General features: G+C 33.5%; 1 protein-coding gene across 8 annotated transcripts in view; it reads left to right on the forward strand.

Moving 5' to 3' along the window:
* Positions 1 to 18,366, forward strand: part of CFAP47 (cilia and flagella associated protein 47) — a 364,825-nt gene that overhangs the window by 110,068 nt on the left and 236,391 nt on the right. For all 8 annotated transcript variants that reach the window (XR_004952867.1, XM_016128242.2, XM_036227120.1 and 5 more), the window contains 2 exons: positions 4,390 to 4,602; positions 15,486 to 15,586. Coding sequence is in view for 7 of the 8 variants with exons in the window: in XM_016128242.2 (XP_015983728.2) it covers positions 4,390 to 4,602; positions 15,486 to 15,586 (314 nt within the window). In the remaining variant the exon portion in view is untranslated. The remainder of the gene's footprint in view (positions 1 to 4,389; positions 4,603 to 15,485; positions 15,587 to 18,366) is intronic.

Consider the following 18,366-nt stretch of genomic DNA (forward strand, 5'->3'; position numbering starts at 1 on the left):
ACAAATTTTAAAGAGTTGATACCCTATAGACTATGTTCTCTGATGATAGGGATAAGAAACCAAAAATCAATAAAGAAAATGTACCAACATCTCACATACATTTGGAAATGTTAAAAAAAAACTTTTATAGAGTCAAATGATATATCATATTGAATTTTTCAAACAAATCATTAAAATACTGTATTTCAAAACATGAAAATGACATTAATAAATGAGTGAGAATCATGAATCTATAATATAATCGAATGCTTTAAACAGTGTTTGACTTTTAGAATTGAAGACTAAATTTAAAACAGCTACTGTGACTTCTGTTGCTTTCTTTAGGCAAAAATTAGGCCTGCATCTTTGTTAAAGCTAACTGCATCTATTGTATTAAATAAATATCAAAATTCCACTGATTAAGCAAAAAATAAATAAATAAACTTATGAAATACAGAATAAATGGTACTTACATGGAAATAGTTAAAATGCTGATATTAGACAAAAAATGATTGGACGTAGATTAAACTCAAGAAATGTAAAAGGGAAGATAAAATGAAAAAGAATAGAAATTGAAGGCTTAGAAAACAAATATGTAGAAGATAGGCTCACCGAAATTAAAAATTTGTTCTTTGAAAATCTAACACAATGGACATGATTATAGTAAAGTTGATGAGGAATAAAAAGAGAGAAGACACAACTAAATAATAGTAGGAATAATGGGGGCATAACCATATATCCTATGGAGAAAAATTAGATAATCAAAATGCTATGAAGACATTTATTTGAAAACATTGGAAAACTTACATGAAAAGGGAAATTTGTAGAAAAAAATACAATTTACTAAAACCATACTGAGAATAAATAGAAAGTCTTTGAATCAGTACTTAAAATCTTCCCACAAGGAAAACACCATCCTCTGACGTTTTTACAGGCAAATTTTACTAAACTTTCAAGAAACTGATATATCAAACTTTGTACAAATTCTTCCAGAACATAGAATAGAGCATGTGCCCTTATCTGTTCTATGAAGTCAGAAGTATTTTTATTATAAAATCAGATAATGACAATATGAGAAAGGTAAATTTTAGGTCAATTTGTCTTGTGAATATAAATGTAATATTTAATGAATTAAACGTAATATAATATATTAATAGGTCATGTCAAACCTGGATGTATCCCAATATTGCTAGGTTTGCCTATTGTTAGAAAATCTAAAATGCCTTTTCATTTCATCTATCACATTTACAAATAAAAGAGAATAGTGTATGATCATTTCCATAGATGCAGGAAAAAAGCATTTGATAAAATTCCGAAACCATTCATGATAAAACTCTTAAACAGGAGTAAAAGAGATATTCTTTAAATTATTAAAGTTTCTTATAAACCTAGAAGAAACATTATTATGGATACTGGAATACAAAGGAATTCCCCTTAAACAGGAAAGGTAAGGATGCCTCTGTAACACATTTTACTGAAGAACATAGTTCTTGAGGGAGTTAAGAGAAATAAAATATTTACGGATAGGAAAATAAATTACAAAACTGTCATTATCTGTAGATTACATGACTTTCCATGTAGGATATTAAAATAATTGACAGGTAAATTTTTAAAGCTATGAAGATGAAGATCATATCAAGATAGAAAAATACAAGTTCAATATTTAAAATTCAATAGCATTTCAGCATACAACATTCAGGACATGTAACTCTAAAATTACTATTTATAAAAACATTAAAAATTAAAGATAATAAGAATAAACCAAACTAAAGATCTAGAAGAATGGTATAGAACTATGTGGAGAAAATTATTAAACTGAAGTCAAAGAACTCAGACATTAAAGATTTATACCACATTCAAGAATTGAAAGTCTATATTAGAAAAAAGATAGTTCTTCAGAAATTAATTTACATCTTCTATAAAATTGCAATAAAATTCAAATAAATTATTTCATAAAGATTGACAAGTAAAATTCTAAATTGTATATGAAAGAACTAAGGGCCAAGAATAGCCAAGAGACCCTGAAAAAGAACAATAAAATGAGGTGGACTTGCCTTAGCAAATATCGATACTAAGCCAATGTGACAGTGGTGCTGCAATAGATAAAATGACCAAAGGATTAGAATAGATTTGAAAAAGACTCACACATAGATGGATACTGACTATATGACAAAAGTGGTATTGTAGACCTTTGGAGAAAAGAGGTTACTATTCAATAAATGGTGCTGGAACAATTGATTATCTGTACGGAATATTTCAAACTGTCCTCCTATCTCACATAATACACAAGAATCCATTTCAAGTGGATTAAAGGCTTAAATGTAAAAGGCAAAATGTAAAAAGAAATGGCAAATTTTTTATGTATGTGGATAAAGCTATCCTAAACAAGCCTTAAAATCACGATAATGAAATAAATGAGTAGTGAAAATTAGTCAGAAAAATATCAAATAATTTAATAGAGTTGTTGACAAAAAGCTTCAATAGGTATTTCACACAACAGAATTCATAAATGAAAAAATGAACATCTGTAAACATGAAATTGACCTTTTCATAAACTTAGAGACTAAGATTAGAGACAATAATAATAAGATAGTGTTTTGCCTGTCCTAGGTAGGCAAACATTTAGGAGTCAGGTAACTAGTTACGGTGTCAATGAGTAGGACCACACTGGATAATACTATGGAAAGTGTAACATCTGCATATTTTACAGCCCCCAAATTCCACTTTGCAGCATATACGAGAAAAACACCTATACATGTCTATTACAAGTTATATTTGAAATTTTTCATAGTAGCATTATTCAGAATAGCAAAATTTGGGAACTGCACACATATCCTGTGACAAGTAAAGGGATACATAATTTTCAGTATATGTGTACATGAATATTCTAGAGTGAAGTGAAAGAACTTCAGGTAATGAGACAACTGTATTAGGAATCTTAGAAACAAAATATTGAGAGATATTTTTTAAAAAATCAAGGAAGACTACTTATGTGGATGATATTTATCTAAAACAACAAAAAGTAAAGCCAAATTCTTATTTATAAATCCACACCTATCTGTAGATACAAAGAGTAGCTAGTTGACACTTCCAAATGTGATGTAATGGTTGAAAGCAAATGAAAATTATCCAAGTTGAAGAGCATAGAACAACCTTTATTTTCTAACGCTTGGCTTGCAAGATATGATGAGTGTCTACTTATGCCATGGAGCTTGGTCAAAATGCCATTTTGCAAGAAAGTGTAGTTCTTCAACTTTAACTTAACAACTTTGGGATTTGCTGATCTTTCAAGACCTTATAAGTAGACACTAGCTTCTGTTGTTTAAACAGGAAATAGAAGTGGCCTATATTATTTTGTACTAATCAGTATTTTTTATCAAGAAATATTGTCTAATATATGAATATCTTAATCTTTCAATTTTTGAATTAAAGTATAAAGATATCAATTTAAAACCTATGTCAAGTCAAAGGTTGAATTGCAAAATATGGTATAATGAAATGAACTTGTGAAAGGGATTAGAGATGATGTAATGCAGTCTCTTCATTATATGTACAATAAAGTTAACCCCATTAATGATTCATCCAATGACACTTAGCTAAATAGTAACAGGATTGGATTCAAACCTGATTTATAAATTACTTTTTCATGTTTTATCCAATGAACCATATCAGTTTAACTCATTCAAGTTGAGATCTTTCTTTACTTTTTCTAGTTAATTAGCTGAATAGTCTTTACTCTAATTAAAATACTAGGAAAATATGATTCCCATTTGATAACAATTTGGTATAGGAGCCTACATATGTATAAAATATTGACCACTAAAAGGTATCGAGTATTAATTAGATTTAAAAGTGAATACTACATACTATGTATTTCAAAACTACAGACATTTTTAGATTAGCTAAATGATTCATAGATATATAATGAAATACGTGAACATTAAGTGGAAATTTTTAGTAGTAACAGTTGAAAAATATCAATGATATATGTATACGAGCTCTTACTAGTATCCAAATTTAAAAAGAAATTATGCATCTGTTAATATTTCGTCTACATGTGATGAAGCTTTAGCTATTAAAGTGGTGATTTTTGGTAAATTTTTGTCACTATATATTTAAGGACAGTACTATTTATATCATGGTCGTAGTTTAAAACATGTCATTTAACCAGGTGTTTTAACACTCTTTTTTAATCCTTAGAGGACAAAAAGGAACTTTTGTTAAATTAATATATTATCAATCATATTGTGACCAGAAAATAAAAGATATGCAAGAATATCTTTAATAATTAGGTATTTTATTGTAAATATTTGTTGTTTTAATTAATGATCCAAAAATCAGAGGAAAACACATTTAAAGCTAATTACTTGCATGTATTTTGAGCTACATTTTTTTTTTAATTTTAAACAGAGATGCAATTTTAAATGTCGAGATTCCCCCAGCAAGACTTCTTGATATTGATGAGGAGGGTCACCCTCTTTCTGTGGAGTTTCCAAAAGGCAGAACCATCACAGGCTCTCCCACCGGAGTCAATGTTGAGCTCACCTGCTGCTTCAGCTTCAAATCATCTAAACCTGTGTCATTTTTCACACATGTTCTTTTCTATGATAACAGAGATAACCGGTAAGATATATAAATGTAGATTCTTTTGTATCTGACAGTGAAGAATAAAAAGTTTATGTTCTGTCCTATTGTAAATGGTAAAGGAGAGACAGCTAAAATAACAACTTTGGACATAAAGATTTTTTTTAAAGTTCCAAATGCAGTGTTGCTCTCATGAGAAACAGCATAATCATGGCTACCAGCACACTACCTGGAGCTAGGGTGCGTAGGTTTGATTCCTGGCTCTGTCATCTTTGGCAAAGATACATCATCTTCTGAGGCTGTCAGTTTCCTTGTCTGTAAAATGGGGATAACCGATCTCATATGTAAGCATAAGAAATTCATTGAGTTAATACTTACTGAGTAATTTGATAGAAATTGGCACAAAGGAAATGCTAAATAAGTATTAAATGAAAATGAGAAACATCAGCATAACAAGTTTCCAAACAATATGACTTTGTTACATGTTGCCTTAACGGTCTCAGAGAAATTCAGATACACCTTGTAAAAACCATGTTTTTGGATTTCTTACCTTTTAGGACCAGAAATTCCATTTTTACATTATATAATGAGATGATTTGACTAACCAAATGACTAGAGGCTAATGTGTAGAAAAGTTTATTTAAAAAGTAGAATTAAAGTGAATCATACACTGAAGACTACTGTCAGTATATTTACCCTATGTGATAACTTATTAATTTTTAGTAGAGTTTTTACTATTTAATATATAGTATATTCATTCCAAGTCAGAGAATTGATTTATGCTAGGAATTAGAAAGGAGAGAAGCAGATGGTACTGGAATGTTGCACCCAAGGTAAAATGTGGCTGTATCCGGAACACAGTACATGGAGTTCTCATGAACTCCAGCTTCCATATCTCTTTCTTGCATACGTCGATGGATAAAATCTTATAAGTTACATGTTTCAGACTCTCATTTTAATCTTGTGATGCTAACAGTCCATCTTTTGTTGACATTAAAAAAAATTAATGGCTTTCCTTTAGGCTCCTATCAAGCACTGAACTCCATGACCCTATCCTGGGAGGCAACTTCAGTTACTGATGCCTAACTCCTTTTCTAGTTTCCCATAGTGCGGATGATCAGATCTTCCTTCTCTTAACTCTCCAAAGCTGTCTTAGCCTTTTTCTCTCTGGGCATTTCAGCTCTAATCCTATTGAGATAAACAAAGTCTTCCAGCAAGAAATTCCTCAAGAGCTTTTCTTTCACCTCAGAATTTCTCTTTGGAATCAGTTTAACTCTTTCATTGCTTTTCATCTATTTGTATTTATTGTAGGCAATCCTTGTGTGTTCCAAGATTTGGGGTAGACAAAGATGAAATAGAAAGTTGCCTGTCCTTGGTCGAGGTCAGTATAGTAGGCAAGATAGATTTTAAACAAATTTTTAAATATAGTCTTTGCTGCCAATAGAAGCAAATAGAAAATGCAACACAAAAGGAGTTACTAATAATGTTCTGGGTGGTGGGGAAATGGAGGATGGCTGTATTGGCTTCTGAGTAAAACCTCAAAGGGCAAATTACACTTGTCACTGTTTGTCCTAAATTGAAGCCTTTTATTGCTTCTGGTTTGTCCATATTGAAGAGAACAGGTTCAATAAAAATTTCAACACTCCTTCATGCTTTGCTTTTTTTTTTTTACTTAGATCTAAGGCTATCTCATACTCTGGCTTCCCTGGGAGAGCTAACATGTGTGGTTTTTAATTTAGTTTCCTTTTTTAGACCTTGTCATATTTGGGTTTGGTTCAACTGGCCCATGACTGTAAATTATAGCTGCTATTGTTCCTGCTAAGATGTCTGCTGCCACTGATGATAGTCCCCTCTAGACTCATGTGCCCTCAGCTTAGAGATTGCAAACCCTGCTTGTCTTCTTCCCAAATTCCCAGGAAATCTGGGGATGGAGGTTGTAAAATCTATGGGAGAGATGGTGATTTGGGTAGAGTATTACAAGTGGTAAATGCATACACTAGGTTTAGAGGCTGAAGCAACCTCATGTTTGGAAAATACTTTTGGTGTGTTTAGTTCAATGGTTATTGGCAAGGCAGAGCTGAGAGATGATGCTGAAAGGGCAGCAGTAGCAGATTTTGAGAGTCTTACATGCTTTGCTTTGGTATCCATTGTTGTAGCCACCAGCCCCCGAAAGACACACGGAACACCAGAACTCAGTGAGTTATAGGAAACACTCTTTATTCAGCCAGCTGGGTCTGCCAGGGGTATGCAGACCCCAAATTAAGCAGCCCTGAAATGTAGAGGTACAGGGTTTTTAAGCCCAAAATCCTATTCCTCATTCTGTCTAAACACAAAGGGCTATCTTTCTTCTATTCACTACCTGTCAACTCACAGGTCAGGTGCGTAAGCAGAGGTACAGAAGCAGAAAGCTTTTTGTTATAATGGTATGTTCCCATGGGTGACAGCCTATGTTCCCATGGACATAGCCATGTTCCCATGGACACAGCCAAGCAGTAATTTTCCTGCAAGTAATAAATTTCTAGCAGTCATTTTTCAGCCATTACACCATGAGTAAGACATAGAAGGAAACACCAGGGTTGATTATGGAAGCCAAAACTTGGATAAATACAGGAAGCAGGTCGACACCTATTAACACAAGTCAGGTCCAGGTCCTAGGCAAGATATCATGGAATCCAAGCAACAGCCTGGGAGGTGGATGTTTTCAGATCTTCATCTCTGTTTTACAGAAGAAGTAAGTGAGACCCATAGTGAGAGATTATGCACTTAGTCACCTTGTTTAACACCACTTAGGTGATATAGAATCATGTAGAAATTTTTATTGTAGGTATAGTTTTTTGAGAGTAATACTGTCATGTCATATATAAACTGCAAATAATAAGAGATAGTATATATATTTTTTCTCTTTTCCTGTTTCTTTGCATGTCTGTCTGTCGGTCTTTCACACATAGACACACACATGCACAAACACACGTTAATGAAGAGTCTGTTTGCCATATGGTAATGATAGTAATTAAAGTCTACCCAATAAAAACTGGGACATTATTTATTTTATTGATATATTAATTTATTGATGAGGCAAAAACTCATAAGTTGTCTACGTGGTATTAGTATAAATAAGTGAATGTTAACAGTTTCAGTGAAGAGCCTATGTTACAACTACCATCATAAACTCTATGGAAATGGAATTTTACTTAAACCATATATAATAAAGTTATTATATATGTGTACTTATAAGACATACAACTCTTTCAGGTATTTTAAATTAACAGTATTTGCAAAAGGCTTCAAATCCACGTAATTGAAACTCAGTATCCAAACAACTGCTAAAGCTCTTTTAATATTATACATTTCACATCAATAAAATTTCAAAGTGGAAAACATATTTCTTCTAAAAATTAAAATATTCTTTTCCTACAAAAAATTAAAGAAGCATGTGCTTATTATTGAAATGAAATATATCTTATTTTAGAAGTTTATGATTTTATGATGGATTTTGGTAGCTGTTTATAAAATCGTTTACATGATATTAAGAGTGGTTTTTGAGGGAGTCAAGGAATGCACTAGCAAAATAGAATTCAACTCATTGCTGTTTTACAAATCAACATATATTCGAGGTTAATTTATTACCTTGTGTCCTTATCAATTCAGCTTTTTCTTCCTGACTTTACTTATTTTTTACTTTTGGTATATGAAGTAACAATGCAGGGTCAGGAATTCAGTTGTCATGGGGGTGAGATTGCTTTGGATATGTTTAAGTCGTTTATATTATGTTTCAGACTTGATATTTGTTCATATATGTGAAAATGTATATTATCTGGGATTTAACACAGAGATTAAATAGATTCAGGGATGCCAAAATGTTGTAATTTCCTATTTTGCATCATGGTTTCCACTCTAGGTTGAAGAAGAGGGAACATTATACCCTGAAGGAAATCGTCATTTTGAGAATGAAGTCTTGCCACTTGCTCTTGCTTTATAAGTTCACTGTCTGACTGGTATTTTACCTAGACCTTGCAAAGAATGAAAGTTATGGCTTTGGGTGATTAATTTCACAGAAATCTTAAGAATACCAAAGAGAGCTTAATATTTTCTTATGATTAACCCCAAACATAGAGGGTTTCCTTTTGTAGAATCAAGAGTTGATTTCAACTGAATGTTTCAGGTAACCGGGAAGTGTTGACCTGAGTTAGCCATGCCTCATTGTTAAAACAGCAAACACAAATTGAGAATTCATAATTAAAAATATGGCATGTCAGAACTCCGAGGTCCTCCACACATTTTTTCTATATACTTTTTAAAAATCCTGTATTTAGCACATATCCATTATACTCAAAAGTGATTATAGCTTCCCTAGATTTTTAGTACTCAAATTTAATATGAATAACTTTAGAGCAAATGGGAAAAAATCAGCTGTTTTATGAGCACTAACATAAGTAATTGAAAATTAAAATTTAAGCCAAACAAAAGAAATTTAAATGGCTTATTTATCAAATAAATATTGGGGGATGAGGGGAGATAGCTAACCAGATATCAGCTGATTTCTCTTTTAGAGCTGTAGTTCTCGTGGATAGACTCTAGAATCACCTGGAGAGTTTTTAAAAATGCACATGCCTCAGTCCAACCCAGAGAGTATGATATGATTTGTCTAGTGAGTGACCTAGGCATTACAAATTTAAAAAGCTCCTCACGTGATTTGAATGGGAACTCAGAGTTGAGAACCCTGTCTCTAGAACAGTGGTTATTAAACTTTACCCTGCGTATGACTCACCCAGAGTGCTGGTTACAACGAATTCCAAACTGCTCCTCCAGAGTCCTGGTTTAGTAAGTCTTGGATGGGACCTGCAAATTTGTAAGCCTAACAGGTTCCCATTTGATGCTGAGGTTGGTAGTCTGGGAACAGACAGTGAGATTATTTGAGAGGCAGAATCTCCGGTCCTAATCCAGATTTAAGAAATCAGCAGCATCTGTATTTTAAAATTGTTCCTAGGTGATTCCGGTGCACAGTAAAGTTGGTGAAACATTGGACCCAAAAGGACTGAATAATGGAAAATGCCATCAAAGGAATTAAACAATAGAACACTGTTCAATATTTGGCATAAAATAATTTAGCACTAGGAAATGATGTTGTCGTGAGAATTCTTAGACTGTATACACACCTTTCTTTTAGAATAGATTTGGCTTAGTTTGTTAATACATTATCTACCAATCTGTTTAAGAGATCTACTTTATAAAGTATAATTCCAAATGTACAGCAAAGGAACTTGAAGTGCTACTCTGTTTTTATCTTTTGAACACTCTTCCAGCTATGGAGTAAAAGAATGTAGATATGAGATCATGTCCCATTATCTCCATCACACATCTGTACTTCCCTTTAACATTTTAAGTCCTAGGATTTTATTGCTATAACATGGTCAGTTTAGTAAGAAAATTGAATAAAATTATTTTTAAGTTTTGATATGTCATGTGGTATATAATCCACCATGAATAGGAAGATTTTGGATTTTTAAAAAATTTTTATGATTTTATTGAGCCAAACTGATGACATACGGTAGACAGCAAGATGCTTTCAATTTTTATGTTTTAATTCAACTTAAATCATACAAGAGGCCAATTAGAAATGTACAGTAAGAATAGTATAGGAATGTTCAGTAGATGAGATTGAATTAAAATCAGAGCTGCCGATTGCTGGCACACAGTGGTATATTTTTGCCATTGGATAAAACCTTGAAATATTTCTTTGCTAGTTGGTAACCAGCCATTGTTCTAAGTACTCATATCGGGTGCCTGACCTGCCTCTGGATGTTGAATCCACTTAAGACCTAATAACTAAAGGGTTAATGCCTGTTATAGCCAGAGTTGATAGGATCTTGAACTATTTTATGTGGGGTGGGTCTCAGCCTGAAGGTAGTTATGCTATTGCCCAGAAATGCCTGGGGCACTCTCTGGGGCAGTACTACTTGTGGCAGAGTCCCCATAGACATTTCCCCTTTAAGAGCCAATGTAGTGGCTGCATTGGTCCTTGTGGTTCTTGTTATGATTGCAAGATGCACCTCATCAACAACGATCAGGGAACTTGTGGAAAAAAGTCCAAAGTTTATTACTCACAGGTCCTGGAGGGTAAGTGCCAACCCTGGGGCCACCTGGGGCCAAACTCTGAGGGTGCCAATAGACTGAGAGTGAGTGAGAATGTGCGAGAGAGCCTGGGGTTCTGCCTTTATTGGAGTTGAGGGTGAAGTGCCTAGGGTTTCACATGTTTATTCTTTATTGGTGAATTTAAAACATACAAGTAGAAATTAAAGTGATAGAAAAGCAAGCAAATTTATTGTTTAAATTTGAGAATATACAGCTCTTAATTATATCACTCTGTTCCTATATACTGTAGCATTTTATCAACCTTGTTATGGATTCAATAACACTTTTGATGCATAATAAAACTCGTTATGCTTACTCTCATTAAAATAATAGGACGATCACTTAAATTGAAATCTTTTTAAAGCATTCAACACAATCAAAAGGAAATGAGGAATATTGAAAACTGATTCTAATAATTGTTTTACTCGTTGCATAATTCTGTATTTTGTAGGGTAGGCCTTGAAACCTTAGGTCTGTTTCTAGTATTTTGAAAACTATTTTTAGCATACTGTTCCAGACACTTTCCTGTTTTTGAAAGGACAGGAACCTGCATCGTATAAGAGAGACTAGCAGAGAATGAATCAGACCCAGAGTCCAACCACATAGAGTACTAATGCATTCAGGTTTGCAAGGCAACGTTCGTAACTCTAGTGCAAGTTAAATCTCCTCTTTATGTGTTTTTCTGGGATATTTGTATGTTTAAAATAAATATATAAAGTGAGTCAAGCACCTCTAAGGGACATTACCACATAGCTAGAAGCAACTTTTGAGGTATTCAAATTTCCCCTTGTACATTAAGAAGAGCAGTTATTTAGGACTTGTTCATCTTCTGGAGACTCCAATCTTAGCACAGATTTGCTGACCATAGATAATGAGCCATCTAGAATTTTAGTATTGTGGCTGCTGAAAGGCAGGAAATGGAAATCTCAAGAGTATTTCAATAACCATCTAATAGATCATACTTTAGGCAGTGTTGGAATATTGCCTGGAAACATTAACTGTCGTGATTTTTTGGATTGGGTTATACATAATACCATGTATTTTTCCACCTTTCTTGGTGTTGTATGTGTAGGCAGAATAGGCAGTGAGAGGTGAGTAGCATTCATAAGGGGCCATGCTTTGTTCTGATATAATCATCTGTTCCTTTTTCCTTCACCTAGCCTCTTGGAAGGCTGTTTGTAATGAATGTTGCCTTCATTCTATGAAGAATATTATTTTCATAGTATACCTGTTAAACCAAATCACAGGATTATACCACAGTCTCAGTTATAGAGTAGAATGTTTATTTATATTTAACCAAAACATAGAATGCCAATGTATGATAATAAACTAGAAACAGAAAAATATTCATAATTATGATTTGTTCAGCAGTCACTTGTAGCAAAATGGTGGTATTTAAAATTTGTATAGAAATTACAAAACTCAGAAATTTCCAAGGTAATATTTATCATGTCTTCTCAGATTATTAAAGTCATAGTACATTTAACACCAGGTCACAGAAAGAAAAGGTAAACATAGATGATGTGGTTTCTCTCTTTTCCTCCTTTTTCTTCTCTTTACCCCCAATCTCTTTAAGCCAGTAATGGTTGGTTGGAGAGCCTCTTCTCTGCTTAGAGATTTTTCATTTTAGAGGAAGTTCCAGTGTCCTGCCCATTGTCTCTCCCTGAGTGGTTAAAAGCACTTGCCTGATTGCTGGTCCTCACGCTCCTAGAAGTTGCATGTCGATGCAGTTGGCTGCTGTAATTCTTTCTGGAAACCTAATTTTAAACTTTGTTAGCAACTGTAATATTTTCCCATAAGAACACTGAATTAAAAATAAAATATATTGATATGTATTAATCAATGTTAATGATTTAAAATTATAAAAATAGCCCCTAAAGAGAGATTTCAAGATTTAAAAAATGGCTTATATTAATTATAGGATTATTTCCAAATTGCTGGGCAGACTAAAAATTAGATCATTCTTGTAAAAAGGATTGATATATATTTAAAATATTGCTAAGTGGACATATATTGCTATGCTTGATGAATATCTATGGATCTCTCCTGTCTAAAGAAGAATTCTCTGCCCTTACCTTATTGTGCTGTAGTACAAATCGATGAAATACATTCACATGTGAAACATACTTCCATGGATTTATGCACATTTAGATCAACCTAAAATCTTTTTTAAGGTCATTAAGTTGGTTAATGACACATATTTGCTAGAATTATTAATGTTTATAAATAATAGTGTCTTGATGGGCTGCAGGTAATATATATTGTGGGTTACTGTAGTACCTAGAGCAAGCTATAACTTTACTCCTTTTACCTCCACTCAAGAAAGAATATTGAAAATCAAATAAGTGAGAATCACATTATCATCAGGCATCTTTTAAGACGGTTTTAATCTATTAAAATAAATCAAAATTATTTAACTTTATTACTGATTAACAAAATGACATTTGATGTCCTTACTTGTGGTAGAGAGATTCTTGTCTAGCCACATCATGGATGATCTCGATTGTTGTAAATATCTATTATGGCACCAGATTAAGACCCATCGCTTGACCTAAGATAAAAGTACTAGCTGTAGCAAGCATTCAGTATTCAAATAAACATATCAGTTCACCCTTTTTGTGTGTAAAGTTACATGTGAATTATTTTACTAGCAATTATTGAATTGAGAAACATTGTGAATAGACGTGGAGAAGCCATTTTGAAAAGGTTACTTAGGAATATTTTGTGTAATTCTCCTGAAGCAAATACAGTCATCCAAAGTCATTGCATTATTTATAAATCTTTATTTAAATACCAGTAGATAGCAACAAGCACTTGTTTTTGATGGTGATGGTGGTGGTAGCGGGTTTTACATGAAAAGCATTTTCAATGAGCTAACCCAGATATTTTCTTCTCCTATTTCTCACTTTATTCAGTCCTATAAATAGAAATCTAGATTATTAGTCAAAAGTAGTATTAGCTGTAAACTCTTCTTTAATCCTTCATAGCCACTGCCAGTTTTTGCAACATGTGATTTTATAATTTTCTAGCTACCTTGCAGAGAAAGGTTTGGACAGACAAGCATATTAAGACTAAAGAAAAAAAAAACAAAACAAAATGAAACTAAAGAGACAAGCTTCCAAAAACCACACCCTGCAGTGCTGCCCCTTCTTGCTCTGATCAACTCTGTAAATTGAAACCATGTGTAATAGTGCTGCTTTTAGAATGTAAGATCTGTCTATAAATAGTAAAGATAGGAGGAGAACCTTAGTTTAGATGAGAAAGATATAAATAATATATTTCTCACGGTATTTGATATATTGTTGACAGACCATCACTGCACTTCATACACTGTTGGAGGGTGATAATATACAGTAATTATCAAGCCGTTTATTACATAGATTTTATTATGAAACTTCAAAATTTCATCTCTAAAGTGATGAGACATAAGAGTCTCAGTCTTCACTATTTGGGGAAATAATTAGAGATGTATATTTAGAATATTAATTATTCACCAGGTAATGACCATAGAGATGAATGCTGAGACTTTTTATACCTCATTTAATGAATTTTATGTGGTCACCATACCATTCAATACCAAATTTATGGTTTGTAAAAATATAATTTTATTTTATTGGTTATTCTCTGCTATAGACATAAACATTCTTATTTGAATTTTTTTTTCTAATTTAGATTTGTTGTTGGTTTTACCTTCCCTAGCATGTAGTAGCTTCATTTCTGCTAGTGTGGAGAATGACCAAATAGGACTAAGGCAATAATGGCTGTTTGGATGTGGATAAAGGTATATAGTACGTGGTATGTGTGTATGTGTGAGTATATACATGGCTGATTCAAAACTAAAATTATCTTGATATACTACTGCAATACAGAACTGAAACCAATAAGGCAATATGAAAGTGGCATAAATACTAAATATAGTACTTCTATTAAAATCTGTTGTACAAGAATAGAATTGTCACATAAGTTAGACAGGCCCAATATAATCTAAGAGTGTTTTGTGGCTGGGTAAAAATAAGACAATTTCACAACACTTTGATAGAGTATGTAGGTTATAGAAAGGAATAATACTCTCTACTGGTTGAATAACTTTTGTAGTATTGCTTTTAGTTCTTGGACACATTTAAAGGAGGAGAAACACAAAACAAAAGGTCATCTAAAAAAATTAGATGGTGTGTGAAATATTTAGAGACCTTGCAGCTGAAAAGACCCTTGACCTTTCTAAATGTTGGGAATCTGGAGAAGAGAAACCTTACAGAAGATATACTGCATTTAAATATTTGAAAGAATATAATGGGGATTGGATTGTAGATTTTGTTCCATGTTGCTCTGAAACAGAATGTCTGAAGTTACAGCTCTCCAGATATGAAATGGGTCATCTCTGAGTCACGAGTGTCACCCTAGTAGTGTCTTCTTACTAGTGTCATCTGAGACTAGATACCATTTATCAGAGAGGCTATAGAAGCAGGTGCATAAATTAACTCATAAATTAAGCTCCTTCAGCTCTAAAATTTCCTGAATCTGGTTTTGAACCTGTATAACTACAAGCTGTGTTCTAAAGCACACCTGACAGTGAAATTTACTATCTTTGTTAAAAGCTTTAAAAGTTAATATTGTTAAACCATTAAAATAGATACAATTGGTGGTTAAGAAAAACAAAGTAGATAGAAAGAAAAATGATGAATAATTCATGCCTTGACCCTTAAAGAATCCAGGATACTTAAAAAATATTTTATTGTATTTACTGCATCTGAAATTTTTATTTTATTGAAAAGCAATGTTTTCACTTTCAGGTTTTTACTTCCAGTTACTGCAACAGCAGAAAACTGTATGCTTACTACTTACCCATACATCGCAGTTCATCGTGATATGCAGGACATTATTGTAAGGAATGGTAAGTTTCATATGATAATTTTCTCTCTCACTCTCACTGTATATGTTCTCATTATCCAAGTAAAATGACCTTAAAGTTAACAGATGCTTGTTTGTTAAACTCCTGCCATTGCCAGGAGCCATGTTTAGTATTGAGAATAGAATATGGCAGCATCTCTTAATTCTAAGAGTTGACAATCTAGTGAAAGGCACATAAATAAATTAATACAAATGATGGAGTTAAGAGCTCTATGCACGAGTGAATTGAAGTATTGGGAATGTGGGAGTAATGCAAAGGTTAATGCAGATGTTGGGGTTCCGGGATGACATTTGTGTAGAGCTTGACAAATAATGATCTTGAACAAGATAATTTGGGCAAAGGTGATATAGCAAAAGCATGGGGGTGTGACAGCAGACATAAGGCAAGCAGCGTAGGGACAGAACCACACCACTGCACTCTTTATTCTGTTACAGTGGAAACCTTCTGTGGTTTTTGAGTATCAATGATTTAGAAAGGGAGCAATTGTTGGGATGTGAGATGAATTAAAGTGGGAAAGAGAGTGGTCAGTAGACCCACTGGGAGTTGCTGCAGGATAAATGGTGAGAGAAGCTAAGAACAGTAGAAGAGAAGCTACTGAGCAGGGAGAGATGTGAAATACAAGACATAAGAGGATGGATGGTGGAGTAAATCTCAGAGGAGGAGAAAGGATGGGGAGCGGGAAAAATTACACCTGTATAGATTGTCAAAGCCTTAACATTTCAATGCTGAGTTGGAGGTCTTTTCTGTGTTTTTAATGAATTTTTTCATAATCTCCACTTGCTTATTCAAATGTTTACCACATCTATAAAACCTATTCAGTCCTGTTCTGCCTCAGTCTCAGGGGATGAACTTCTCTCTGACTTTCGGAAGAAATAAAGACTATCAGGCAGGAACACTCTGAACTTCCAAATACCAAATGTGCATTGGAACCCATTCTCTCTCCCATTGCAAAACTGAGAGGCAAGACTCTCCCGACTAAGCCATTCTTTTATCTGAATTTTATTATCCAGGGACCTTGCTTAATCAACTAACCTCACTTACTCTTGCCCTTCAGCTTCTGCCTCTGTCCTAGCTGCTCTTGGTTGGAGAGCATGTAGGATGACAACAGGGAGGACAGGCGACAATATTCTTTCAGTGGACTGGCTCATTCCCAAAAAGAAAAGAGGGTGAATTCAGGCCATGCATGCCTGATTTAGTCTTCTAAAACTTACCAATCAAATAAACCACTCAGTTTCTCATGGAGACAGAGAAAAATAGCAAAGGAAACTAGGCTTTTAGGGTATCTTAGCTCTCTTTAACAGGAAGGAAATGTCAGGGCTGAGGAAGAAGCTTTCTTCCATTATACTGCTGTACTTTCACTATTCAGTGGCAGTTTATGCTGTTGACTATTTTTTCTTCCTTTCATCAAACTCTGTAGGCTTCTACATACCATACTGCCCTGGTTCTCTTCTCACTTTTCTGACTGTTCCTTTTGAGTACATATATATTACAATTTTTACATACGTTCTCAAAATTTAAAAGATTTTTTCTGACTAACCTTGATGTTATTTTTAAATATTTTTCTAATATACTGGTTGGGAAGGGGTAGAAATTTCAAATAACACACAATAGAAAGAGCAATGGATGAAAAGTCCAGAATCTAAATGGAAATTTTCTTTGTTTTAATTTCACCATTTTGCCATATGATTTTATCTTTAATTTTCAGATCCTCAAACATCTGTTACTGAATAAAATGTGTATGGTGAGGGAGTAGCAGTGTAGTAACAATATCTGGTTAGTTAATAGTATCTTAAAAGGCTTTTATGAGGACTCATAGACTTTTAATACCTGGATAGTATTACTATTATTATTTCTTTATTATTGCTATTATAACTTATAAAATATTTTCATAATATCATCCCTCTAAAAATAATGAGGAATTACTATAAAAATATTGCTATCTTTTACTATAGAAAGACATTATGATCCTTAAATATTCTAAAACATATTTAGAAATATTCATAATAATAACTTACAATATATATTTAGTGCTTTCTAGATATACGATGCTCTGCTAAGTGCCTTATAATTATTTCATGTAGTCCTTCCAACAACTCTAAATTTGATACTCATTAATCTCACTTTACAGATTAAGAAACTGAGTCATAGAGAGGTTGAGACATTTATCCCAGGGAATTCAGATTTGTGAGACCTCAGAGCATACACACTTAGTAGCTACTATGCTCTAGAGCAGTGGTCCTCAACCTTTTTGGTACCAGAGACTGGTGCGCCTATGAGAACCTAATGCCTGATGATCTGAGGCAGAGCTGAGGCGGTGATGCTAGCACTGGGGAGCGGCTGCAAATATAGATAAAGCTTTGCTTGCTCACCCACCGCTCACCCCCCTGCTCTGTGGCCCGGTTCCTAATAGGACACTGACTGGTACCAGTCTGCAGCCTGGGGGTTGGGGATCCTTCCTCTAGAGTATATTATGTTCAATAAAAGTCAAAATGTAAAACATATTAAGTATATTCAAAAGTAAAGCAGTGTGATTTACTTGTTATGGTCAATATGCTAAATAAAAACTATTATATGAATTGCTAACTTATTTAAAAGGTACAGACGTGAGTTTGTACTCAACTAGGAAGTTTTTATAATTTGATGGTAAGTTGAAAAGATACTACCTAATGCATCCACAACTAATCATTCTGTTGTTGAATTTCCTAAGGGTCACTTCTATGAAGTCTATAGTGGCATAGCATTCTGGAGCTGTGCACACCTAC

This window comes from Rousettus aegyptiacus, unplaced genomic scaffold (assembly GCF_014176215.1).
Source record: "Rousettus aegyptiacus isolate mRouAeg1 unplaced genomic scaffold, mRouAeg1.p scaffold_m13_p_9, whole genome shotgun sequence".
In the NCBI taxonomy this organism is placed as follows: Eukaryota; Metazoa; Chordata; class Mammalia; order Chiroptera; family Pteropodidae; genus Rousettus; species Rousettus aegyptiacus.